This window comes from Haliaeetus albicilla, chromosome 11, assembly GCF_947461875.1.
Source record: "Haliaeetus albicilla chromosome 11, bHalAlb1.1, whole genome shotgun sequence".
Classification (NCBI taxonomy): domain Eukaryota; kingdom Metazoa; phylum Chordata; class Aves; order Accipitriformes; family Accipitridae; genus Haliaeetus; species Haliaeetus albicilla.
The window spans coordinates 35,246,976-35,273,314 of NC_091493.1; the positions used below are offsets into that span (position 1 = coordinate 35,246,976).

Genomic DNA, 26,339 nt, shown 5'->3' on the forward strand with positions numbered 1-26,339 from the left:
ATTTAACCTTAGAATTACAGCCTTACTACTGCAACTCTGCAAAATACAAAATGGTTTTGTATGAAAAATTTTAAATAAAACATCTTTTACATGATTGAAAATGCACAGTTTACAAGTCCAGCGTTGTATGCCTGTTGTCAGTTTTACAGCAAAGAGGGACAATGTTTTGACAGATGACAATACAGGATAAGCCCTTTATCACGTTTCACTTTTATTGAACATTTTCTGCAAATGCAGATTACAACCTTGCTTCAGGTTGCACGCATCAACTTAAGTCATGATAAATCAATACTTTTTGAAATCCAGATCCTAGTGGTAAGGGGTTAGGTAGTGGTTGATTTCTATAGTTAGAGAAATTACAACAGTGTAACAGTCACTCATAAAAGCAGTATGGTGCAAGAGGCTCTTTGGTGCCAAAAAATTGTCAGTGATGCATTTATGAATGCTACTGAGTAGAAAGCAATCCAAATTACAACTCCTCCTCGCAGTGCTATAGAAACATTAAAGGACACTGGAGACTCCCATATCTTGAGCAGTCTGCGAAGAAATATCACCATTAAAGAAAAGCTGTATAAAAATCAATGACAAAAGACTTAAATGAGAAAGTATATCCTATCTTTCATCCTGAAATACAGGTCAGGTATGGCCCAGCTCTCCAGCAGGCATATTAAATAATCAGATTTGAGGTGACCTACACCTTGAGACCTAAAGATCACTGCCTTAATCTTACACCCATTTATATGGGCATTTATGTGGTAATGTACTCGCATCATCTAAATCTTCAGTAGCGCCTAAAGAACATACTGCTTACATACCAGCATGCATCCAAAACATAGTCATATGTCAAACACGTAGAATTATGTAGAAACCCCAGATTTCAAGTGAAGTCTAAGAAATCTTGAAGTAACTTGCAATTCATGTATCTACTGACTCATGATTTTTTTTTTTTAAACCAGGTAAGCGTAACAAAAATGCAGACTTACTTGTGATTTTTTTTTCCAAACTACAATGTATAGGCCGATCCTCGCGTAGATATACACATATATACAAAATTTATAGAAAAACAAAAGTCCTGTAGACAAGATTCCTAACTTGAGCGGAAAAACACTACGTATACCATAAAGGAGAAACAGAGATAAAGGGCCAATTCTGTCATCACAAGCACTTACGGTTCCACACTAACTTCAGTCATTATTGCATGCATTAGATGCCCAGAGTTACAAGTATCTCTGGGTACAGTTGAGCCAACTGACTAAACTGCTCTTCTAGTATATCTCACTTTCAACCTGATCTAAAAGTCAAGGTACTATTTAGCATGTCAAGTAGAAGAGGAGGAAAAAAAACTCATGTGATTTGCTACAGCATTAAGTGTAGTTATTCGCACAACCTGGCTGGGTTTAACAAAACTGCAAGTTTCCATTTCAAAATCTATTCTAACTTGCAACACCTGCATGGTAAGAAACAGATAAGATAAAATATGCAGCTTCTCAGACACTCATTTAGAACTATCATCTCTAAAATCAAACATTCTGTTTCTTTTAAAATGCAAGTTTGCATCACTGAACTATCACTGCAAATCCTACTTTTTTTTTTTTTAAATTGTGCCTGCCTCAGTGTATTTCAGTATACAGCTGAAACATTTGCACCCCCTAGCTGTCACAGGTAAGACACAGTACTTGTATCTAACTTACATTCATTTTCAACTTCAAATTTATTGAGGCAGTTTATATCAATGTATCCATAAAATAATTCAGAAATAACCCAAGTATACCATTTAAACATCTTCATGATTTATCCATTTACACACTCAGTACACAAACAACCCAGCCTCTGTACAGGTTCATCACATGCAAACCACCCATAAAGACAAAAACTTTAATTAAAAATAAGTCACAACTCAGTGTACTGTTTCAACTGCATCTCCATTTACCAAATGGCACATTGAATATTCTCTAAAATAAGATGTTTTTAACAATCTTGTTAAAAAATTCTTGGGCAAAATATTTCTAGACTTAAAAAACATCAAGATTTTTCAAAACACTCAAGATACTATACAACTTATAATAACCTTGAAATAGGTTTACAAGGTTGTTAACCAAGGTATTTACATACCAAATAATGTAAAGCAAAAAATTCGTATTTCTAATGACAAAAAGGTGATGCATTAAAGATTTATGAAATTAAAATTAAGGCTCTTTGTTATAGTTCTTTATGTAACTTTACATAATAGCCAACTTTGGAAATGTCAGTCTTGCACATTCTTGTCAATCTACTGCATTTAAAGCAGTAGAGTATATTAAGTATTACTTTGAATAATTACATTGCTACTTCTATGTTTGAGCATGCTTTTGAAACACTGTAATTATGAAATATTTACAATGTGTAGCCTTCAAACTTTATGTAAAAGCACAAGTATGACTGTCTGATTTGAATACAAACAACATACTTGCAAAAATGTTTTTACTTCTCAAAATTAAATGCAAAATTACTACAGTCTTAAGCAAACCAGGTCTGAAAAGTTTTAATGTGTGCCTGAATGTGGACAGTAAAAGTTATGTGAAATTACTCAGACAGTACTGTTTTTCATTTTAGACTGAACTATTCTTTGTATCAGACTGTTTTCTTTAAGCATGTAGAAAAATTAAATATTTTTTTTAAAAAATTATTCCGAGACCTACATATACTTTCTGAGCTATGCCTATAGGTTTCTTGAAAAATCAATACTGTCTAGCAGGTTGTAATGATTGGTCCACAGTTTATTTCAGGATGTGTGTTCAACTAAAAGCAGCTTGCTGTTTTTTCAACGTCATTTCTCTTAAAAAGCACAGTGATATAAAACACTGAAGACAGAACAAAAAAAATGGAATGGTAACCTAAAGATCAAATTCATTAGCCATTTCTCCTACTATATCAAAATTTGTAGTCAGAATTGTCTTTATTGACTTTATTTAATTTTTGTACACAAAGAAAAACATGTCCATATCCATCATGAACAAAAACTTTAAAAGGCAGAACTAGAAGACATTTGTGTCCTTCACCAAAGCAAAGCTGTGCTAAAGGTTCCAAACATTTCCATTTTTAAAATAAATATTTTCTTTTTTCATTGTCTACATTCCAGTCTTCAGAATGTCACTGGAAACTGCAGCCTATCATGAAATACACACTTTTAAACAGAGTCCCAGCTCACTGTGTTTGGTAGCTTGCCATACCATATCCAGCTTGGTTAGGTATTACAGGAGCACCTTGTCCCTGGGCAGGTTGAGCACCAAATCCACCCATCCAGGCAGCAGATGGAGATTGGCTTAAAAAGAAACAAGATGATTAAAAAAAGAAAAAAAAAAAAAGAAAAAAGGCAAAAAAAAAAAAAAAAGAAAAATAATCATGCAAGCTAGTCAAGTTATTTGCAAGACAACAAAACAAAAAAAAAAAAAAAAAGAACAACATACTTCCTACACTACTATTCATACCAAAACAGAACAATTTCTTCTTCTTCTCTTTAATGAGTAATTCAGGTAAAGTGCTACAATATGTGATTCTTGAAAATATCATAAGCTTTTTAAGAACAGCCCCACAAACCTTGGGTACTAGCTGCATAGGACAACTGCCTCCAAAGGCACATACATATGCAGGTAGCTCTAAGTCAACATCAAGGATGCAGAAATGTAAAAAAATTCCCAACACCTAATTGGCATGAATACCAGTGATCGGTTTATCAGGGCTTAATATGTTTAATTGCAAGAGATAATGAAGAATTATGTAAACAAAGAAGTTATTTTAAAAGTATGTTAAAACAAAAAGTTTTTGTGAAGACTTCCATCTTCAAGAGATCAAGTATTAAAAGCTCACCCAAATTCTGAAATGGCACAAGTTAAAGTGTCAATATGTAGCTTCTTCTCTCCAGGGTTATGAATGCTTCAGGCAAAAACCTGGGCTCCCTGGCTCAGACTCTCCAGTATTCACCACCTCAATTTGGAATCCAGAAAATTTTTAGATATCAGACAAGACCACCATCCAAAACTTTACCAAAGGAGTCGTCTTTGTGCCTTGAATCTCAAAACACCCATACACATAAAACGTGTGATCAAGTACAAGTCAGAGTGACTCACCCCATTATTTGGTCCATGGTAATCATTAAACATAAGCTTTAATCATGTAGGAGTCCACCTAACGCTTGAAACCTTGTGCAATCCTTGAACCAAATGAGCCTGAAACTCAGATATAACGTTCTTGGAATATTCTAAAAAATTAAATACAATTACTCACTCTACTCCAAAACCCTGTTGATTCCATGCTTGGCCATACATTCCATATGATGGTACTTGCCACCCATTAGCCATATATTGCCCGTACTGTTGTGGATTTCCATATACTTGGCTCCATTGCCCCCATTGACTGTAATCCACCTAAGGACAGAATAGTTCATAATACTTCAGGTTCTAGAGATGGATCATGTTCCTTTTGTGCTGAAGGCAAATTTTTTGGCTATATCAATCACAGGGCTGAAACAAGTAATAATGAGATCAGAAACATAAGACATCACTGTGACTTAATTAGATCCTTGTATTGAAAAAAGTATTTGAGTGTATTTTAAATGCCAAAGAATATTTGGTTGGATAGTCACCTAGTCTGCAGTTAGTGAACTAGCAAGAATCAGAATTACCTCAAAGTTTCTCCCTATCTTGAATCATATCCAGAAGACAGTAACAGATACTCCATCAAAATCACTAGCCCAATTTCATGAACAACTGGAACATAACTGAGACAGAACATGGAATTTCATAAGAAGTCTAACACAAAATTTAGCTATTGTAACTGGGAAGGCATTACAGGTATATACACAAGTGCTTCTGTAATACAATGAAAAGGTTAAAGTTACCTGTTGGAAGTTTTTAGTCATGTCGGGGGATTCTTTACCCCAATAACACTTAACAACATGTCCTTCAATTGTGGTTCCATTAACTGAAACAATAGCATGTGCTGCACTTTCATGGGTTGAAAATCTAAAGAATGTAAAAACAAACTAATGTTATGCTTTATAGTACTTTCACTTGAGTGTTAAAAAACAGTGACTCCATACATACAGGAAATCCAGAGAAAAAGATCTGCTTTCACAGATATTCATCTTCTCACGTAAAAAGATTGGTGGCCACTTTTAAAAGTTCCAAATTTTTCTATGAACATATGGTGACAGCTTTTAATGTATCAGCACAAGTTCAATCAAGTAAATTACAGAAAGATGAAACATCACTACATGAACAAAATCACAGATTTTATTTTTCTCTGTCCATACCTGACAAATGAGTAACCTTTTTCCGGAAACACCCTTATTTCCATAATCTGTCCAAATGGTGAAAAAGTCTGTCTCATAAGTTGATCTACAACATATAATGTTTTTGATTTAGTAACCATCTTGGTGTCCAAAAAGCTTCAATAATAAAAAAATAATAAAACAAATCCTACCTGTTAGCCCCGAGGCAATTCCTCCACAGTATACAGTACAATTTTTTGGACTTGACTGATTTACTACATCTTCAAACCTCAATTGTTTCGTGTTATCTATAAAGAGAGAAAGCTGTTTTTAAGCAGCAGGCTAACAGTAACCACAGAGTTCCAGATACTTACCTCGTACACAAGTATGAATTGTACATTTAACAAACACATTCAATATTTTATGATAGACCAGTAGCGCCACCACTACATTCATATAATATACCAAAAAAATCTATTCTTTAAGATCTGGAAGTCAAGGTAGATATGTAATTAAGTGCCATGATTTTGGCAACATTATGTTTTATTCCTCCATTGAACAGTGATGTGCAAGAGAACAAACACAACGTAGCATCACATGAAGGTCTTACTTTCTTGTGTACTTTTGGGGGCTGGTGGTTTCCGTGTTGCCCAGTTAGTTCTGATCTGACGGCCTCCCAACCACTGGCCTCCCATGTGTACAATAGCATTTTCTGCATCCTAAAGAGATTAAAATAAAGATTATAAACACATCAAAACAAGAAGCATGTACAAGTTTACTTCTAAGAAAGACTTGGTTGTCAGCTAATTCCGTTGACAAAACCAGTAACGGTACTAAAAAGATTACGACATTCTGAACGACAGCAAGCAGCCAAAAATAAAGTAACATGAAGCCAATCGGTTACAGAGGAGGCCCTCACAAATGATTTGGTAAAAACTTCCTCCCACCCTTAGTTTTTACACACAGGTTAGAAGCCAACTACAATCATACACATACTACCTTTACACAAAAAACATCTGTAACAGAATATGTGAAGGCTGCCCAAAAAAGTACAAAGGTCATACAGATAGATGCCAGAAGCAATTTCTGAAACAAAACAACTATAATTTTAACTATTAAAAAAATGTATGAATTATTTTGCCAATTGACTGTTATTAAAAATACAATACACAGAAATATATATAATAGTAACAGATGAAAAATCAGGAAAGACTGTTTAATCAAAATACGTTACTGAAAAATTTCTCCGATGTAACCCCAGTAACGCTTATACCATGCAGTACATGTTTCCAAAAGACAATGCATAATAAGATCGAAATGTGTTTTTTCAGAATCTTAATATGCACTCAACATAATAGGCCAAATTTAGGTAGAAAAATCTAATATTTTGGGAAGGCTGAATGGTAGTTACCAAGAAATTGTAATGCTGAGATACAAACAGATTGAGCACACAAGTTTCCTTTTATTCATTACTTGCACCAACCCCCGTCCCCATGCCATCCTCTCTTCTGCCCTCTGGAGGCATGCAATATATGTCTGAGCATAGACTGCTTTGTAAGTTCTCTAAATATTGAAGTCATTGTATGAACACACACACACACACACTAAAGAGTCCGGGGCCCACGTGGCTTAACTTCTTATCTGGAGCATGAATTACAAGACAATCTTTAAGTTCACATTGTAAGCAGAAACATCTAGTAAGCAAGGGATAAGTTTACTAACACTTGGAAGAAGAAATTTTTTCCCCAATCGCTTTGAAAGAAGAGAGGCAGAGCAAATAGTACATGGGTTTGAAATGCTTTTCCAAGGGCACAAAGCTTAAGAAAGAAAATGCCAAGCACAAAGGACAAAGAGGACATATGGACAAGTTAAAGGTGGGTGACTAGCATTGTCCTGCCTCACACTGAAGGCTTCCAGCTGTAACAGGTTCATCTTGAACTCAAATCACTCAGGACCTTGATCTTCCTAAGTTTTAATTACACAGAGTGATCATTTTGAAGACAATACATAAATACAAAAAAGAAATTATGAGAGATCACCAATGAGGAAAAAAAAACTAAAAGACAAAAACAAGCCACCAGAATTAAAAAAAAAAAAACAAACCCAAACTATTCAAGCACCCTCACTCCTAAAACATAGTAAGTTACAAACTGACTAGGAAATGAAAAAAGCTCTAATGAATCTTGCTGCCAGTCTTGAGGATCACAGCTATGACAAAAATGGAATGTAGCCTGTGCTGTAACTGTTCCAGGTCAATGTAGGAGTTTAATTTTTTTTTTTTTTATAACTGTGGTGTGCATTAAGACCTCAGACTGGAGTACCTAAAATCTGGGAACATATCCCACTTCCCCAAATCTAGCAGGATGACTGTAAATTCTGAAAAACAGGACTTAAACTGCCAGCTCAGGATGGTCGTGCCATAACCCTACAGGTGCAGCTGCTGTCTGAATGAACAGCAATAAGAACATAAATTTTAGAAGTACTTTTTAGTATTACATTTAGAATTCATCCATTAATTTTGCAGAGTGAATACAGATTTTAAATCGGAGGTTTTGTGCCTCAGTCTTAAAAGAATCCAGTAACTTGCATTCCATGTGACTGTTACAACATTTCCCCTATGGTCACAGAAACCAAACACAACCATATGATAAGGGAAGAAGGGTACAAGGAAATAAGACATCTATTCCTCTTGTCTATTTCAGCTGCAACACAAAATAGATGAAGTGGAAAAATACACTAAATCAAGGCATTCAATTTGTAATATCTTAGGGCATTTGCAAATCTGAAGAAAAGAAATTCCAACTTTTTCTTCCAATTAAGATTCGGCTTCAGATAACTTACAGAAGACAGAAGAAGAGTCTTGACATGTAGGACTTCTGACTACACAAACAGCCTTATATGCCTAAAATCCTTAACTGTGTGTGTTTCTCCTATGCAAAATATTTAAGGAAACCAGTTTACACAGTTTTGCCATGTTGTCCCAAACATACCTCTAAACATGTACAGCTCAAATTTCCAAATAATCTTCACAAATTTCTTAACTCTGTCAAGCATTTATTTAACTTCCAAATTACCAAGAATTATTTGTTGAGTCAATTGTATTGCTATAAATGGTAGGGCATAGCACTATTTTTACCAGTACTATACTGATTAAATTCTACAAATAACATCTTTAATATCTGTATCAGAAAGGGGTACTAGTCACTTGTCGGAAGCATTTTTTCCTAAGCATGCGTAACATTATCCACTACGTAACACCATCCAATGCAAAACCAAGAACAACCTTCAGTTTTACAATATGCATAAGCAAAATGCTTTAGAAGCACAGAACCACCTCTTAGCTGCAAATTAATTACTCAATACAAAGAACCATCTTAGATTTCAAAACAATCTAACAACTCAAGCAAAGGACCAACCAAGAGCCTTCCTGAGATGCAGAGCTCAAGCAAATAAATCCAGCACACCTAATGGTTGCATTAGGTCCCCAGAAAGACTGAGCTTTGGCACGAACCTAAACCTGGCAAACACCACTGTGTAGCATGGCACTGCACTCCTTTGGACGGAGGGCTCCGGGATGTCATTTTCCAGGGGCTCCTACCTTAACAGAGGGAGCCGCACTGGACCTGGCATGGTGCCCCAGCTAGGAGACCTAAAGCACTACTGGTTGGACCAGGCACCCCACTCGCTGTAGGAGAGATGGTTCCAGAGACTAAGCTGAACTACCCTAACGCACCCAAACAAGCTTTCTACATTCATGAATCTTGTTTCACAATGTCCTCGAATCTTTTTTCACAACATTCTCACAGCATCGCTGTCATCTGAATTGTTTCAACCCATAAATAATGGAAGTTTTTGACTAAAGTATGTTTGTCCCACACATGCAAATTTATTTCCCCTGGGTAAGTCTGATACCTAGTGAATATATAAACAGAGGTGCAAAACTAGAAGTAGAAAATAGGCAATTATTTTAAATCTACATTGTGATTACTCACCAGTTTGTTATAAAAAGATACAAAACCATAGCCTTTTGACTTTCCAGTTGCCATATCTTTAACTACCCGTGCATCCCTGTGAAAAGAAGCACAGCTATATGAGGGTAATATTAATAACCTGCAAAATAAAAACTAAAAGGAACCACACACACTGTATTGTGAGCATAATTTTTTCTTATAAATTCAGTTAGCCCTAAAACTACAGTCATTCCTGAACTCTCCCTATTGCTTCTTTACCTGTTAGAAAAAAGCAGTAGGACAAAAAAAAATAACATGTAATAAACATGCAACCTACCCACATAACCTATACTGGCTAAAACTAGAATGTTCAAATTTGAAGTATAAGAGAAACAAAGTTTCCTTTTCTAATATTCTATTGGCTAGGGTCCTCTAAGGTTTACTGTTCTATAAATTACTGTAACAATTCTATCTAATTTACCATGCATTTTCTAAATAGTTAAATGTCTTCTGCCTAGTGATACAAAATATATGAAATATTAAAAAATCGAAAAAGAGGAAAAAATAGGAATTAAAAGGCATACATGGCCTGTTAACAGATTTCTTTATTTTTCTTGGTCAATTCTCTACCATCATTTTGGAGTTTGGGTAGCTGTAAATTTTGAAAAATTGACATTTTCAGAAATTTAAGAAAGGAGAATAAAACTAACAACAATGCTAAGCACACCAGTACGAAAACAACAAATTTACACAGAAATTTTAGTGAGTAAGTTAAAATGATTGGAAATATAGAACTGCACTGAATATAGAATGTTAAAATGTAAATACTAAAATATGTATATATAAATAATGTATAATAAGAATAAATAGAAATGAGAAAAAATCTACAACTGAGTTCCAGTGTGCACAGTTCCTTGCAGTTAGCCTTCAAGATCCTGTCCATTCTTATGAGCAATTCTGCAAAATAACCAGAATGCTATTACTTTTAATTGTGACTTGGACTTTAGAAAAACTGCAGGTCTCAGGTATAAATAATAGATTGAGAAACAGAAACCTGAATTATTCTTTTTAAATTGAAAACAGTACTACTTACCACATTAAGAGACAAAAAGCAAAGTAAACAAAATAGCAGAGGTAAGAAATAAGATTTATGATTCATTTAAAAATATGCGTACAGAACAAGAGAAAAATAAGAATTTTGTTCTTAGAAATATATTCCTGTAAAGTAGTACAAAAACGTTCATGTGCAACTTTGAAAGATTTATATAAAGATAAACTGATAGAAGATTAACAGACTTTTTTTAGCAGTACTCTTAAGGACATACATACTTTAGCACTCACAAGGATTCTTATAATTTTAAATATGTTCAATTAAAATACCAGGTGCTTTAGTATTACGTGAATTATCTATGAGAAGTTTAAAGAAACATTCTCTTAACTGGCAGAAATGTGCACATATTATAAATCCACCATTCTTTCATTTAAATATTACAATCTTAATTCATCCCCTGTTATCATCCAAAAAAGTAGATTTCATTCTCATAAGCATTAGCTTTTTTCAAAACGTTCACAAGTTATTCAACTAGCTGCTTCATAAAATTATATTCTAATTGCCCAGTTTTCTATACTGCCTATGAAACGCAGTATGAATGCATAGAAAATACACTGAGGATGCAACATATACCAGTTGTCAAGTCACTATTCTGTACACATTCTGAACAACAAAAAGTCACACTTAGGAACAGTAATTAAATTTTAATAAAAAGTTGAAGTACATTAGCATATAAATTAGGTTAAAAGCACATTGCTTTCAGCAAAACCAGAGCACAATTACATTACTGTATTTACAATCATGATAGATACTGAGATGAAACAATAACCCCCCTTTACTGCCCACCCAACATGACAAAATTAACATCAGAAAAATTATCCAAAAAGATAAGAAATAACATTTCAACTCAGAAACAAATTTTCATTGTCATATTTTCTAACTAATATTGGAAATGTTTATTACGATACTTACGATATTTTACCAAAAGGAGCAAATGCTGACTTGATGTCTTCTGTTGTTATTTCTGGACTTAAATCCCCAACGAACACATGGAAGTGATCTGAAAATAAATAATTTACTAATCAAATATTTAACTGCTATCTAAAATTTCAACTCCTGAGAAAGTGATGCTCTGCACACAGCACTGGGAACGAGGAACACCCAGGATTCCATTTGATGAGCAGCAGCAATTTAATCTGTCCACTCCAGTTTCCCCAGTTGTAAAGCAGAAACAGAAGAATTAGTTTGCAAAATTCTATTAAACACAAGATGGGAAGGAGAAAAGTTATGTTTAAATGCATTTATGACAAATTATTACCACGTTGTGAGGTATTTGTGTAGAAGTGATACTGTGGCATTACTTTACTTACTGGATGTATCTTTTTTCTGGCTACTTGGTGTTGTTGCCCAGTTTACTTTGACCTCCTGAAAATAAGTATAAGATTTAGTACAAATTCACAAAAGTCTTACGTTTTATAAGTTCATTCAAGGGTGGGTTACAACTGTCAATGTTTACAAATCATCATTCAATATAAAATGCTGTCGTAATTAGAATGTCACAAACTCTATGTTTTCTAAAATTTTCTTTTTTTTAAATCAGTATTTTGAAAATATTATTCTAACAGTACTTAACCTCGGTAAACATCTTCAACAAAATGAATGCCCCACGGTTTTATTAATATTTTTACACAAACCTATATCCCTTAAATCTAAGATTACAATGTAAGCAACTTACCTTTCCCAAAATTTTTCTCCCATTCATAGCAGCTAATGCAGCAGCTGCATCTCTGTGTTCATAAAATTCCACAAAGCAATAAGGGTCATTGCTTGTATGCTGCAAAACAGAAAATCCAACAGAAGAGTTGACCCTTCTGCTATCGGGTTGCTGAGAAGAAAATCCAGGAAAATATATTACTTATAGCTAGAAACTTTAAGAATGATTTGCATTAGATTTATGAAATAGCCTTTGACATTACACTTAAATGCAAGAATTATGAAGATGGACTTTTTATTAAAGGTCTCGCAATTTCTGAAGTATAGTTTACCTTGTATGAGGGCTCAGGACTTTAAGTTTACTAAACTAAAAATAATTCAACTACCAGAAAAAAAGTGATCTGCAGACTGGATGGAAGGGGGGAAAAAAAGAGGAAGAACGGAGAGAAGAACAAAAATGGTCTTCTGCCTCATATATATACTCAAAGCTCAAAATATTTGTTCCCCAGATACATTTTTGCCAATTTTCTCTCTCCTCCTACTTAAGAAGTCCTTCCTTTTATTTGCCTGAAACTCACTAGCGGACAGCTACCCAAAAGTTGCATATTCTTAGTCTCAAGTGAAAAATGTTACACCCACCAACTGGAAAATATCCCTTTAAAAGGACTCAAAATAGTCTGACTGAGGGAAAAAGATAATCAATTGATTGTTACTCTGTTAAATCTTGGGCATAAACCAGTTTTTTAGAATGGCCTATCAAATAACCTTTAAAAACACTGACAAAGCTCACTGAAGTATTAAATGTCCCAGAGTATTAAGTGCAAAGAATCTAAAAGTCTTCAGAAAAGTTGATCAAGTGGAAATGATGATTAGAATGCAATTTTAACATTGGATTTAATCTGCCTAAAAGATGTAATGAGTACAAAAACTAGAGCCTTATACCAAAACTACATTAACTACTCTGCGTGTACATAAGATGATAAACACTTAATATTGAACAAATTATTTCTTGCATGGACAGGGAAGGGTCTAGCATGTAAAGAAACTGCTTTCTTGCATATCAACCTCCCCCAGCGTCAGGTAGAGCATAGCTCTAACGCAAGTTAAGAGTAGGCCTTTACCAGTTTTACTATTTAACTTCTGAAAATTCATACACACTTATATGAACAAAGAAATTCTAATTCTGCCCTGTAAAACTGGATTGTACATCTTCAAATAGAATTCTGTCTACACATGAACAAGGGAGGCTATTAAGATCTAATAGCTGAACTGATCACAAGGCCTTGATATACCTAAAATGATCAAGTAGTATGAATGCATCCTTCTAAATAATGTCAGTACTAGGTGTCTCTAACTGATGCAAAATGAACAGACAAGAGAAAATAAACCTGAGATCATAAAAAAGAGTTTAAGTCACAACAGCCATGAAGTGCTCTAAAAGCACATTCACCCCCGATGCCCCAAAACAGTAAGCCTTAATTCACCCCTCTTCCCATAGTACTTTCCTGCTGCAATGAAAACAAGATTTGGGAAACCCATTTAAGGCCTTAGCAGATTTAGTGCAGTTTATGCTTCAAGTGAAGTGCAACTTTACTTCTAGATTGTGGGGAGGTCTTCTTTAGCACTAAGAACTTGTCTGAACATGCGAAGAGCCTCTTTTGCCGGTGCCCAGATCTTTAGGTGTTCAAGACACCTGTAAACGCTAGTCACACCATCCCCCGAGTATCATATACCCCCAAAATAAACACTTGAAATAGCTAAACACTTGACATCTTCATGTCACATATTCTACAAATGAAAAAGAGTGAGCAAACAGTTGATACACCTGGCTAAAGAGGGGGTTGGCGGGGGGAAATCATAAAAGTTTCGAAAACATTCAGGTATAAACTTGATGGATAATGGTAGTAACAATGGACAGGTAAGAACCATTTAAATGCAACTCGGTGCCTGTGAAAAGTTCACAACAATTGATCAGGACAGTATGGACAGGTACTTTGACAGTTAAAAGCGCTGTAGCTGCAGGCCAGTTCCAGTCTAGAATCCAACCTGCACTTGCTGACTGCTTGGTGACAGGTGCTAAGGTCAGCCCAGTGCATTCACCTCCATATGACTGAATATAGCTGCAAGTAGCTTTTTGTTTATCTACTTATTTCATAAAGGTGTCTCACTTGTTGTTTCTATGGTTATGTAAAAATCTTAAAACCACAAAGCCTAACTCAAGGTAAAATGAGTCTTGGAATTTCTCATCTGGTTCTCAAGAAATCAGACTGATACTAACATCTCTTGAACAACTGAAGGTTGAAGCAGCAGTACCTTATTTCTGAAGGGCATATGACAAAACTGTTTCTTCAGAGAAAAACTCAGAACTATGCTCTGTTATCCTCCTGTTTAGTTATCTTTCTCCAATAAACCTATAGAAAACGTGGCAGAGCTCTTATCTTCACTAAAAAGTTTTAATACAATGCCACATGGGAAATTATTAGTTAAGACAAAGATGAGAGTGATTAAACAAGCATCAGGTGGATAATAGGCAGCTAAAAAACAGAAAAGCAGTGTGTCACCTTGAAAGGAAAAGACAACCACAGAGGAGTTACTACTAGTGTTCCTAAAGAAGTCTGGTCGCAAGACTTGCCTTTTAATACCTTCATTAACAATCCTGACAAAAAAATGTGACTGTACTCAGGAAATCTGTAATTACTAGTACGAAGCATAAGTAGTACTAAAAAGTAGGAAGACCATACTGAAAGCCAGAGTTGAAGAACTGAAGATTAAACCTAGCAAAAATTCCAATTAGCCCCTGCCTGCTCAAAGTTTAGCAGTAATAAGTGCAGAAGGAAGGAAAAATATTAGGGAGCAAAAAGTTGCCTAGGATGTCTCAACGAGATCACAGAAATGGCTACCAACCCTAAATGTATCAGGGTACTTACAATGGAGAGAAGAAGTATTAATACTTACCAACACTTTGTACAAAAGACCTTCTCTGGAATATTATGGAAATTTTGTCACTTTTTTTTCAAGAAAAAAATAATTTAAGAACAGAGAAGTGCAGACAAGAGCTATTCGCACTGGCACAGAAGAGGCTCAGGAAGAGCAAAACTTATTTTGAAGGATTTTTTTACTTTTCATTCATAGCAAAGAAGCATTTATTCGAGAGGGAAAAGAATTACAGAGGCTTATGTGAAAAATGTGAAAAAGTGAAAAATGTACAAGATAGCCATGAATAACTCTTGAAAGAAGGTTTCTGATCATCAGAACAAGGTGGTTCTGAAAAGAGGGGGTAAACAATATTTTAAATGAAGTGCAATCTCATGATCAGCTGGTAAAAGGTATGTCAGGGCCACAGGCAAAAGTACAGGACTGTACACAACAACAGGTCTCTTCTGCAAAAAGCCAAACATAATCAACCTAAAACCCCCCACTACCAGTAATGTCAAAAGAAGCCCCCAACTCCGTTTATTTTGCACAACTTTATCCTAAGTTACATTACGTTTGCTAACCCCAGATGTGGAAGGCCTTACCTCCGTTATCATTTTACAGCTTTTGCATGGTCCAATCTGGCTGAATAACTGAAGTATAAGAACTTCAGTCACATCTCTGGAGAGGTTTCCTACATAGCTACACAGGGAAACAAGAAACCAACATTTGAAACCAGAAATTTTCAGCTTTTCAAATGTAATTAAGATTTTAAAATCTTAAATTTGATTATGAAAAATCTCCCTTTAAATATCCCAGGTATCTTAAAGACTATTAACAAATTATTTCATGATATAGTTTTAATGCAGCATTCATGTGGTTTCTAAATTATAAAACTGGCTGCACAACTGAGAACATGAAGCTTGATTCAGACACAGTACTGGACACAGATATCTAGTGCCAATCATTTCTTTGTCAGAGAAATGTCAAACGCAGGAGGAACATTGCTCAAGTATGTTGGGCAGAACAAGCAACCAAGTGGGCAAAGATGCTTTAAGTTTCACTTCCCACTGAGCATCTAATCCAGACTACTCCTGAATTCAGGTACAAACCTACATCTAACCCCTATTAGTTCAGTAGTAGCTATCAGACATAAACTGTGCTGCCTTGCAAGCGACCAACTCAATTTTTCTGTTTTCCTGAACATTTGGAAAACCAGCCCACTCACCAATAGGCAATTTATGCAGCATTATGCCATAGGAATGCTCCACATAGCATCTATCTCAACAGCTACCACCTCTGTAAAACTCCCCCAAATTTTGTCAGTGTTATTTTAATATCACCCATACTTCCTGATTTTTTTATTTATAAAATCTCAGAAATAATTCCAAGTTTTGAAATACCTATTAGATAGAGTCCTAGATTTACCCAGATAGCCAGAAATCCAATAGCCAAGTTTTAGAACTATTTCTAGATACTCTGCTACATTTTACACTCACAAAAAGTAAAACCAGGTCAGAGATGGCCAAGACAGCCATGCATGCAGAACTGTATTCTTAAAAAAAAAAGTGACTAATTTGTAATCAAATTGTAAACAAAGCGATCAGTTAAAAGAAAGGCTTGTCACAGCAACAGAACTCAAAATTGTCATCAGCACAGGGACATTAATTATCTTTACAAGTAAGCCTGTCAAGACAAAGTATTCAAATGCAACCAGTAACACGAGCAGAACTTTTGTGATTCAGCTGTTGAAACAATATACATTTTATTCATTTTACTCTGATCTATTATAGAATGTCATAACACAGAAAGCTAAAGTCAGTCTGAGCTGTTAATACACTTCAGTGAACATAAATGTGAACCAGCATTTCTTAGTCTATGCACAAGCCAAATTCTTTTGAGTACAGCAATTTAAGTGCACACACTTCTTTTGCTTAATGGGCATCCCTTTAAAAATTTTGAAAAGCAATTTCTGTGTTTGACAACAGGATTTTCATCTAGCTTCAGCAAAATTAAAATGGACACTGTTTGTTTTCATCTGAACACCACACAATGATACCAACAAATTTTTGTTTATGTTGTTATTCTTTCAACAACTATGAAACAGTTCTGCACTCAGTCAGGACTTCAATGCTACAAAAGATCCAGAGTGAGTTTCTTATATATCGCATCACCTGAATATAGAAACATCCATTAAAAGCTTTCCTGTACTCCTTACTTTCTGACTAAATATGTATGAATTAATAGAAGTCATTAATAGAAGCTACATTTCCAGCCTGTACTGTTGAAGCATTTCAGTAAAGAAGTTAAAAACTACAGAATTCTGTAAGACCCATTACAGGACAAATTGCCCATCTCATTGACTTCTCAAATCTCTATTCTGAAAATTTAGCAGTTAAACATTTATCCATACCTTCCTTAACTAAATTTTTGCTAATCATTCACCAAGATTAAGTTGTAAATCACTAATAGTTTTAAATGGAAATATTGACTTTTGCAGATACTACTGAAATCAGATGGAAAATAGTTACCAGTAGGAATTCCCACATAAAGTGTCAATACTGCTGCGAACTTATTACTAGTACTTGTTTCCTTTTTATGTTGTAGAACAGTGTAAGTTAACACCATGCCTTAACAGCATACTGATATAAGCACCTGTACAGTAGCACTGACATGAAATTAAATACAGTGAAGTCCTACTAACATTATTGCTACTGCAAAATCAGATACAGTAAGGAGTACAATTAACACTATAGAAAAACAAAATCTCAGCCTTTTCTGCATAATATTAATATGTATTTTGGAAATGCAAGAACTCTGAAAAGCGATCTGAAGAATTCCTCTTCGTCTGACAAAAAAAAGCCAGGAAAATCCATTCCTTAAAAGTCTATTCAATTAAGGTTAAGATAAATCACACTAACTGCTAGAAGAGATACTAGGTGGTTTTCGAATACCACTATGTCTTCATCAGGATAGTTGTGAGTGAGCATGTTGTATCATTAACTTCAGCTATGAAACAGGTTGCCTCTTCATAAAAATCAGCAGTGTAATTCCGGACCACCTGATTGCTAGATTCAAATGGAATGTAAAGTCCTAATGGTCCATTAATTCTCTAAATGTATCTGATAAATACTGCCTTGATGTTTTAATATTACCAGAGTCAGAAGGCATTAATACCTTTCACAAGTTGCTAACACGCTGAAACTTGAGTAATACACACGCTAAGAATACTTCACAATAAAAAGTTCATGTAACAAGGACAACACCCACAGAGACCAAAATCTCTTGAAGTGCATGTAAAATACAGGAATACAAACCTCTACAGCTTTGAAACAATGCACTAAAAAATACAACTTGATGGTTACTTTCATGTCTTTAAGTAAAGTTGGTTGCCGTAACATTACCTCCTTCAGTACAGTTAAAGATGACTTAAAAACACCATACAAGCAAACATCATCTGTGTACAACGTTTGAATACTATATAACTAAGGAAAGAAATACATTCAACATAATAGGAACAGAAACCTTACCTTTCTGGAAACACAAAACTTTCCTCAGCTGATGCTAATCACCTGCCACACATGGCCAGCCTATTGGCGCACCCAGTTTTCCCCTTTCTAGCTGAATTTACACATGATATAACACAGTATTTTCTATTCTACTTTATGAAGCCAAAATAAGCAGAACTACACCTAAAGAAAACATGGCTTTTAACATGCTATTGCATGGAATTTCAATCTTTTTGTTTAGATACGTTCTAGAGGATATATTATTAAAACTTTTAAAAAATTATAAAACCCAACAGAGAAGAAGCACTTACTATACTTTTATAGGCTGTTGTCTTGGTTAATGTGACAGGGCAGCAAAAGTTGTGGCTTTTTGCATACAGGCAATAGTGTTTGTTCCCTTCTGCAAGTTTGAAGCACTTAAATACCAATTAATAAGCACACACAAAAAAACCCAAACCATATATATATATATATATCTCGCTCCTGATATAAACTTAAATATATTACACTTTTGAATGCTGCTGACAACACAAAGAATAACAAACTGTATTTGAAATTCAGAGATCTTGTAGAATTATCTAAAGAATAAAAGAAACACATATCAGCAAGTAATGAGTTTTAGAATTAAAGTCTTTGGCTTGAATTGAAAAATCCTCTTTGTGAAGGTAAACCATTTTTTATTGTATCCTAGACAGGTAAGGAGGAAAGGGACATTTACAGCCACTACTTTTAGGTCCACAAAACTCCCCTACATACTATTTGGAGGAAAGATAGTAAATATGTTTTCACACTCGCACAGACAACGTGCAAGAAATGGCAGATTCCATATTTAAATGAAGGAACTACGATAAGCAATAAGGTAATTGAATTGGTGACAAGTCCATAGAAATTCTAGTAGCATCTCTGCCTAGTGCCAGTGAGCTAATGGAAATAAAACGATACCAAGAGAAGTCCACCCTGTAGACTCCACTAAGCAGACAATATTCCTCCACAAGAGAACTGAACTGAAAGGAAGTGTAAGAGAAGTGAATCCAGCTCCTGGTTCACAGCTGACCTTACACACCCTATCCAAATTCCATGACACTAAGAATGTAACATGGCAAAGCTAATGACATAACTCATAGGTATTCAGTGACTGTTCCTGAAGTTTTTCCTAAAGCCACTAATAAGAACATACAAATTTGGAACTTTTCTTCCAGTTATCAGCGACATCCAAGAACATTTGCAACACATTAGGTTTCTGATAGTTTAGTTTTCACTTTAAAGTAGAAACAGGACTTTGATACAGCTTGTAAAGGAAGGAAATCCGACAGTACTCACAGAAAACAGAGCTTTCAAGTGTTCAATTAAAAACAAACAAAAACCCCACAGAAGCCCACAGCTCATTTTAGGACGAGCTAAAAATTTACACATTGTGAATCTTCTATATCACATTTGAACTGAGGGGTGTGACAAATCCTACAAAAAGGCCCCCCTTTCTCAAGTTATCTTCAAACTGTTTACAGCAGTAAGGAAAACTTTTTGGCAGAAAATATTGAATGTTATTCTTCACATTTCTATAAAGACCTAATAGTTATGAAGTGTGAGAAATAAAAATGCAAGTGGTGTCTATTTTCCATACTAAGCCTCAGAAAATATTTTGAATTCTTAAAAGCTCATGACTGACCTGTCGTGACTGAAAACAACAGAACAGCCCTGCCAGTACTGCAAATGAAACCATTATTATTCCTGAGATATTTAAGATGAGCATAAACATTAGGTGAATAGTAGTTAGGTGGATTTTTCTGTTTATAATTAAAAAAATTGCAAGTGTTAAAAAAGAAAACTCCTTCCTAACCTACAGGTTTAGTTTTTCTTTCCTGAATAAATGAAATACCAAAGACATTCATAAACTATCACTTAAACTATCAACCAACTGCTTATGCACATGGTCAAATAGCTAAAGAAACAATTTGTTCTTCACTTACTCCCCCCCCCCCGCCACAAAAACAAACAAAAACAAAGGAGTTTAACTTACAATATTATTAGTTGTTCTTGGGGGGCAGTGAGTTTTACTTCTATGAGAGATTATAACTGCTATACAGGAAAAGTATTACCCAGGACAATAACCTTTAAAACACAACTTGCAATTCTGAATTTAAAGGCATTTCAGATAAAAGTAGGGACAAGGAGATGTAAGAAAAGCTACAGCAGAATATTTGTGTTTTATGAAAAAAGCCCTCAAATAATTACAGGAAAGTAACCCTGCATGACTGTGGTTCCTACAAAACTACTAGGAAATGAATGTATATGCTGTTTATGAGTTCGACAAATTAGACAGTCACATGTGTGCAATAAAACATCTTGGGCAGCTGTAGAGATGCTATTTCAGACATCTTAGTGAAAATGTAATTTTTTCCTTGTCAGTGACTATGGGCTAAGTCAGGTCATCAACCAATGTGTAAGAAGAACCCACTCCCAATGTAGTACCGAAACTTGTTAGAGGTAAAAGAACATTTTAAAACTTAACCTAGATATAGCACTTATTTAAAAAAAAAAAAAAAAAAAAGGAGCCAATCGGGAAGAGAGGAACCTTGATAACAAAACTGAGTAAAACGCTGTGTAACTTTGCTCTTTTCCCTCCTCTCATTCTAAAGCAACACTCTGAAAACTATGTCCACTACCAGGGCCAAGCCAAGTCAGACCATTTGGGTCATCAACACAAAAGGCATGTAAAATATCCTTATTTAAACTATGCATCTTGGGGAGCACAGACTAAGTAAGTACTTATACTACACCATAAACAAGTTAAAAGAACTTTTGCAGATGTAGGAAGGAGAAAAAACACAAATTGCCTCAAAAAGCCTTAAATGCCAAGTCATCATTTTGGTAGTGGAAACAAAATTCAGAGATTATTTTACTCTGTTTCAGTAGTGTCTTTAAAGTAGCCCTCAATCCAAATTATCTTTGAAAGCCTTTCTGAAGGCTACTGTCCCAAAACCTGAATAGACAAAGATTTCATTTGCACTGTCTTGAGCTGTGTTTCTCATATGGGCAGCCTGAACGTCGTACTGTTGAGACTGCCTTTCTTCCACCGACAGCCCGAACACTGTCCTGTTCATACAGCACGTAACATCCTTTGGCAACTGGAAACTGAAAATCTATGAACTAGTTACAACAATCAACAACAGAATTACGTGCTCTCGAGTGCCTTGCCATACATACTAGCCCTCCTCACGTAAGTCAGTAGGACAAAGAAAACCCATCAAAACCATACCTGCAGAGTTGGAAAGAACTCAACAGCAACCAAAAAAAGCTCAAATTTACAAACAGAAAACAGGTGACAGCCACCAACTGATTAAACACTGCCTAGAGAAACACGGCCAACATACAGTTACTTCTTTTGCCAGGGCCCGAGAGGCTGTTCCTGAGCCATACGGTGAAACACTGGAGGGAAAAGCAGCTTCTCCCACCCGCCCGCTACGGGGAGTCTCCTTTTGCGGTGTTCCCCGTCCCACCCACCGCAGGGAGAACACAAAGAACTTCCCTAACGCCGGGACCGCCGTGAAGGGGACCCGACGACGGGCGACCCCGACCCGCTCCTCCCGGCGCCGGCCCCGGCAGAGGCTTGCGCCCGCAGGCCGGGCAAGCGGGGCTTCCCCCCCGCCACCTACACCCCCCCAGGCACCGGACAGGGACCCGGTCAAAGCGGGGGTCCCCTCGCCGCCACCCGGGTCTCCCCCCGTTGTCCCCCTGAACCGGTGCAACGCAACCCTGCGCTCTCCCGAGCCGCCCCGTCTCCCCTCCCTCCCTCCCTCCGCTCCCCCGGCCCCACGGCCAGCTCGGGACCCCGCTCCCCATCCCTCCCTCACACGCTCTCTCCTCAAGCGCCCTCCGCTCCCGCCCGCCGCCGCCCTCCGCACCCACGGGGACCCCCCCCTCGCCGCGGCCCCGGTGCCCCCCTCTCCACGCACTCGCGCCTCCCCGCCCCCACCGCGGCCCGGCCACGCACGCCTCAGGGAGCGCATCCCCCCACACACCACCACCGGCCCGGCCCCCCCCCTCCGCCCCCGGCCCGCTGGGGCTCACTCCCCACCCGGAGGCCCCCGCGGTCCCTTCCCCACTCACAGGGTCCTGGGCTGCCCGTCGTCTTCCATAATGGTGGGCGAGCGCCGCTCTCAGCTGCACCCGCCGGGGCAGCGCCGGAGGGGGCGGGGGGGGGCGGGCTCCGCCGCGCAGGGAGGCGAAGGGAAGGTGAGGGTGAGGGCCCCGGCTCCCCCCGCTCCGTCTCGCCCCCTCGCCAGGTCCCGACACCGCAGCCCGAACGGGAGAGAGGGAAGAAGCACCACAAAATGGCCGCCGCCACCAGACACTCAGGAAGCCGCGCTCTGCGCAGCCGCGCCCCGCCGGGCCCGCTCCCTCTCGGACCGGATTCTCCTTCCCCGGTCCCCGCCGCCGCGCCGCGGAGCGCGCTGGGGATCGTAGGCACTGACGGGGAAAAGGCGGCGGGACGGCCGGCGGGGGCCCACCGGCCTTCTGGGTGCTGTAGTCCGACGGACTCTTCACCGCGCCGCCGGCCCGCCGGGAGCGACGCCGGGAAGAAACTACAGCCCCCAGCATGCTTAGCGGCGCCGGGCCAGAGGGCGCGTCGGGGGTGGGGGGGGGCGAGCCCGGGCGGCGCGGGTTGGCCGGCAGCAGCCCGGGAAGATTCGCCCGTCTGCGCCGCCGCCTCCCGCCAGCGCCGGGGCCGAGCCGGGCAGGCCCAGGGCCCGGGGCCCGGTCCCCCCCGCGGGGGTGCCGGCGGCCCTCGGCCTTCAGGAGCAGTTGGGGAAAGCCTGTGGCGAACCACGGGCCCCCGGGGGTTTCTGTTGGGGGCCGACGGAGCGAGGCTGCGCTGAAGTGCGGCGGTAGTGTGTGCATAAATGACGAAAAATAAAAAAAAAGGGGTCTGGTACACCTCGGGGGGCCCAGCCGGTAATTGTTCATCGCGTTGCCGCCTGTTTGCCTAAGGGGAGCCCGGTTTCTACTGGAACGTGTTACTACCGCGCGTCGCGTTGGCGAGCGGAGGTCACGGTTTCACGTACCGTGCCCACAGGCTGGCGGTAACGCGGCCTGCCCGTCTTCAGACACCGCCGCGCGTAAGTACGGGACCGCTTGGAAAGGCTGCGATCGGTAGGAGATGCGCAGTGCTCAAGGGGGTCACCAAGAGCAGAGACGATGGGGAAGGAGGCCCGTCTGCCTCGTTCCGTGCCACGTACACCGTAATGAGGTGTTTTGCAGGAAGCAATGCTGTAGGGCGCTGTTATTTGGGACCGTGGAACCAACCTCTGTCGTAGGCACAGAAGAAAGCGGCGTTAATTAGCGCTTTGAACCCCGAACAGGGGTGGTATCACAGAGCAGAACTCGGTGCCTGCGACTGGGACTCGGGACAAACGACAACGGAGCCGTGACGATGTCTCAGAGAAGTTTGGAAGGAAGAAGGCTTGTGCATTATCATCCTTCGTCAGCAATTTCAACAGAGGCATCGAGCAATGGTTTCTGGAAACCCTTCTCCTGGAAGCGCTCTCCTTTTTACATCAAACATAAAAATCCTTGCTAACGTCGTCAAACTGTTCTCACTACAAAAAAAAAAGGTTTAATAGAAGAATTTTTATGGTAACTTATCTAGTGAGAAGTTAAGTTAGGAATTGTCAGTGAGGAAATGGATCAGAATAGCTCTGCATAGGCGGAGTACGAGCATCCTCACGCGCAGTTACTGCAGAGTAATCACAGCACTCTTACTCTGGAAGAAATTCAATTTGTATAGATATTGAATATTCAAGTACTCTTAAATACTCTCCCTCTTCCAAAATAGTAACATCATGGAGAAAACCGCATATATACTTATCAAACTAGATATTTTCATGCCTGCTGCTCACACAGTAATGTTTTCCTATCTTTAACTTAAACACGCAAGACTGTTGCCAGGCATATATTTCTGGAAGAAGCTATTCTAGCTCATAGATGCAGATATAGGTGGCTTAAGTAACTTTTTAAAATGCATTAAAACCACAGAAGATTGAATAAGTAAGGAATGGCTGGAATACTCTAACCATGGGTTTTGAATAGCCAAAGATCCACATATAAAGAATTGCGTATCCAGCAGGGATCAAACACTTTTTTGTCAGATACTGCCACCGGCAACGGCAGTGGAAGGAGGCACAAACAACAGGGAGAGAGGTGGTGGGTACCGGTGGCGGGGCCAAACGCCAGCTGCGTATCGCTTTGAAGTGGCCTGCACAGTGCCCTGCATGTGCCCGAGTCTGAGACCTGATATAAACCACATATTTCCCTAGCACAAACAAAACTGACTCCTGATGCAAACCATCTGCATGGCATTCAGGAGTGCCTGCACGGGGAGCTGCAAATTAACCAACAGCACAGCAGGAGTTTGCACTGTTCTGTAGGTCCCATGAAATTGCTGCTGGATCTGTGTGATCCATACCTGGCAGACTGAAGTCTTGGTGCAGTGTATGGGGATTAGCAATGCTTCCTGGGAAAGTCCGTGGGCTAAAAAAGTGAATGAAACTAGAGTACACATCTATACAAATAAGTTAATTCCATATACTGCTCTGAGAAGAGACACTTCATTTACAGCAGCAATGTAAAACGGTCATCTTCTCTTTCAGAGACATGTAAAGATTGTATTACCAAAATATTTTAAATGTTCTGCCATATGCAGAATGACCAACTGTCTCCAAAAAAGTTAAAACAACACTAAATGTTATTCCCCTCTTCCCTTAAAAAAATGTTGCACTAGAGCTTTAATAAAGTTTCATACAAACTATCCTCATGTCATGCTTTTAAACCTTGTTTTTCTCTTTTTTTTTCCCCCCAGCATTGCCTGGGAAACTTTTTAAAAAGTAGCAAGTGAGAAAGGTTGTGTCAGAAGATATATATGTCTAGATATATGGATTTTTTCATATATATATATATCTCTCTCTTTCTCCAGATCAACAAGTGAAATCATTTATTTCACGTCTTTGGTTATTTGGCCTATAGGCAGTAAATCACAGGCACTCTCTGAGTGTTATGAAAGGTTCCAGTGCTTATAGCTACAAAAGACGATGCAGTGTGGCAGATGAGGTGCTGTGAGACAGAAGTGCGTTATGGTGCCCATTACTGACTAGCATCAATAATGTGCATCACTGTCGTAACTGCCAAGTCATTGACAGTGCACATATTTTTGTTTAATGTGGCAATGAAAAATATTTGTTTTAAATGCAGGGAAAATTATTTCCTGAATTCAAGCTTCCCAGATTGTATTAATCAAAACTTACAGCACTGGTGCTTCTATTTTATTTTGTTAGTCATTTGAGAGTGTGGGAACAGTATGAAGAGCTGATAACAGAGATAATTTGTGCTAAACGACTCCAAAATGAAGGACCACAAAAAATACTTAAGAAGTTTCTTAAACCACATCACGCGTTTCTATCCATGAAACCAAAGAGGCCTTTGGCAGGAACCCAGCATTGGTTCCTTACACCAGTCCAGGGTGTTGCAGAAAACATTCACCAAAGCTGAGAACAAGGTTGAGGAAATGGCTGGGCAATTTACTACAAAATGGAACATCAGCTGACACAAAAATTGTATTCTTGACATGAGTTTAAAAAGCAACTAAGGTTTGTTTCAGTTTCAGAGGTACGTGAGGTCCCTGCAACTTGTAGACAAAAAGTGGGTGTAGATTTAATTACATCAACATCCAAGGAGTGAAGCACTTCTTTATAAAACAATTATACACTGACTTAGAAATCTCAAAGATTCTGAAAGCTAAGTGAAAGATACTTCTCAAAGTACTGAAAGCTAAGTTTTTCTACTAGGTTTAAAGACGGACAGATTTGCAGTATTCAAAGGGTTGGATAACACTGATCCCAAGAGAACTTCTCTGGAAACACTGCTATGCAATTATGTTTTCCCATTAACAAGTACCTTTTTGA

The 26,339-nt window shown here is 38.2% G+C and overlaps 1 protein-coding gene across 6 annotated transcripts; it reads right to left on the reverse strand.

Moving 5' to 3' along the window:
• Positions 1-191: 191 nt before the first annotated feature.
• TIAL1 (TIA1 cytotoxic granule associated RNA binding protein like 1) lies at positions 192-22,804 on the reverse strand. Of its 6 annotated transcripts, none has more exons than XM_069797102.1 (12): positions 22,492-22,753; positions 15,481-15,577; positions 11,985-12,083; positions 11,620-11,674; positions 11,222-11,309; positions 9,241-9,316; positions 5,859-5,967; positions 5,461-5,556; positions 5,291-5,375; positions 4,877-5,000; positions 4,264-4,403; positions 192-3,301 (listed from the first exon to the last, which is right to left on the reverse strand). In XM_069797102.1, the coding sequence occupies exons 1-12, from the start codon at positions 22,518-22,520 to the stop codon at positions 3,184-3,186; spliced, it is 1,116 nt and encodes a 371-aa protein (XP_069653203.1). In that variant the 5' UTR covers positions 22,521-22,753; the 3' UTR covers positions 192-3,183. The 6 variants fall into 6 exon arrangements, with proteins under 6 accessions (XP_069653203.1, XP_069653202.1, XP_009928283.1 ...); XM_069797101.1 differs by having other exon boundaries at positions 11,985-12,134; XM_009929981.2 differs by lacking the exon at positions 22,492-22,753 and adding an exon at positions 18,696-18,838.
• Positions 22,805-26,339: the final 3,535 nt, after the last annotated feature.

Bases quoted from the DNA above. Each gene is read 5' to 3' on its own strand.
- TIAL1 (XM_069797101.1), bottom strand. From the start codon at position 22,520: ATGGAAGACGACGGGCAGCCCAGGACCCT. The intron at 5,968-9,240 runs GTGAGTAATCAC...TAATCTCTTTAG, and splicing joins TATCTTTTTATAACAAACTG to GATGCAGAAAATGCTATTGT. The intron at 3,302-4,263 runs GTGAGTAATTGT...TTTCTTTTTAAG, and splicing joins CAACAGGGTTTTGGAGTAGA to CCAATCTCCATCTGCTGCCT.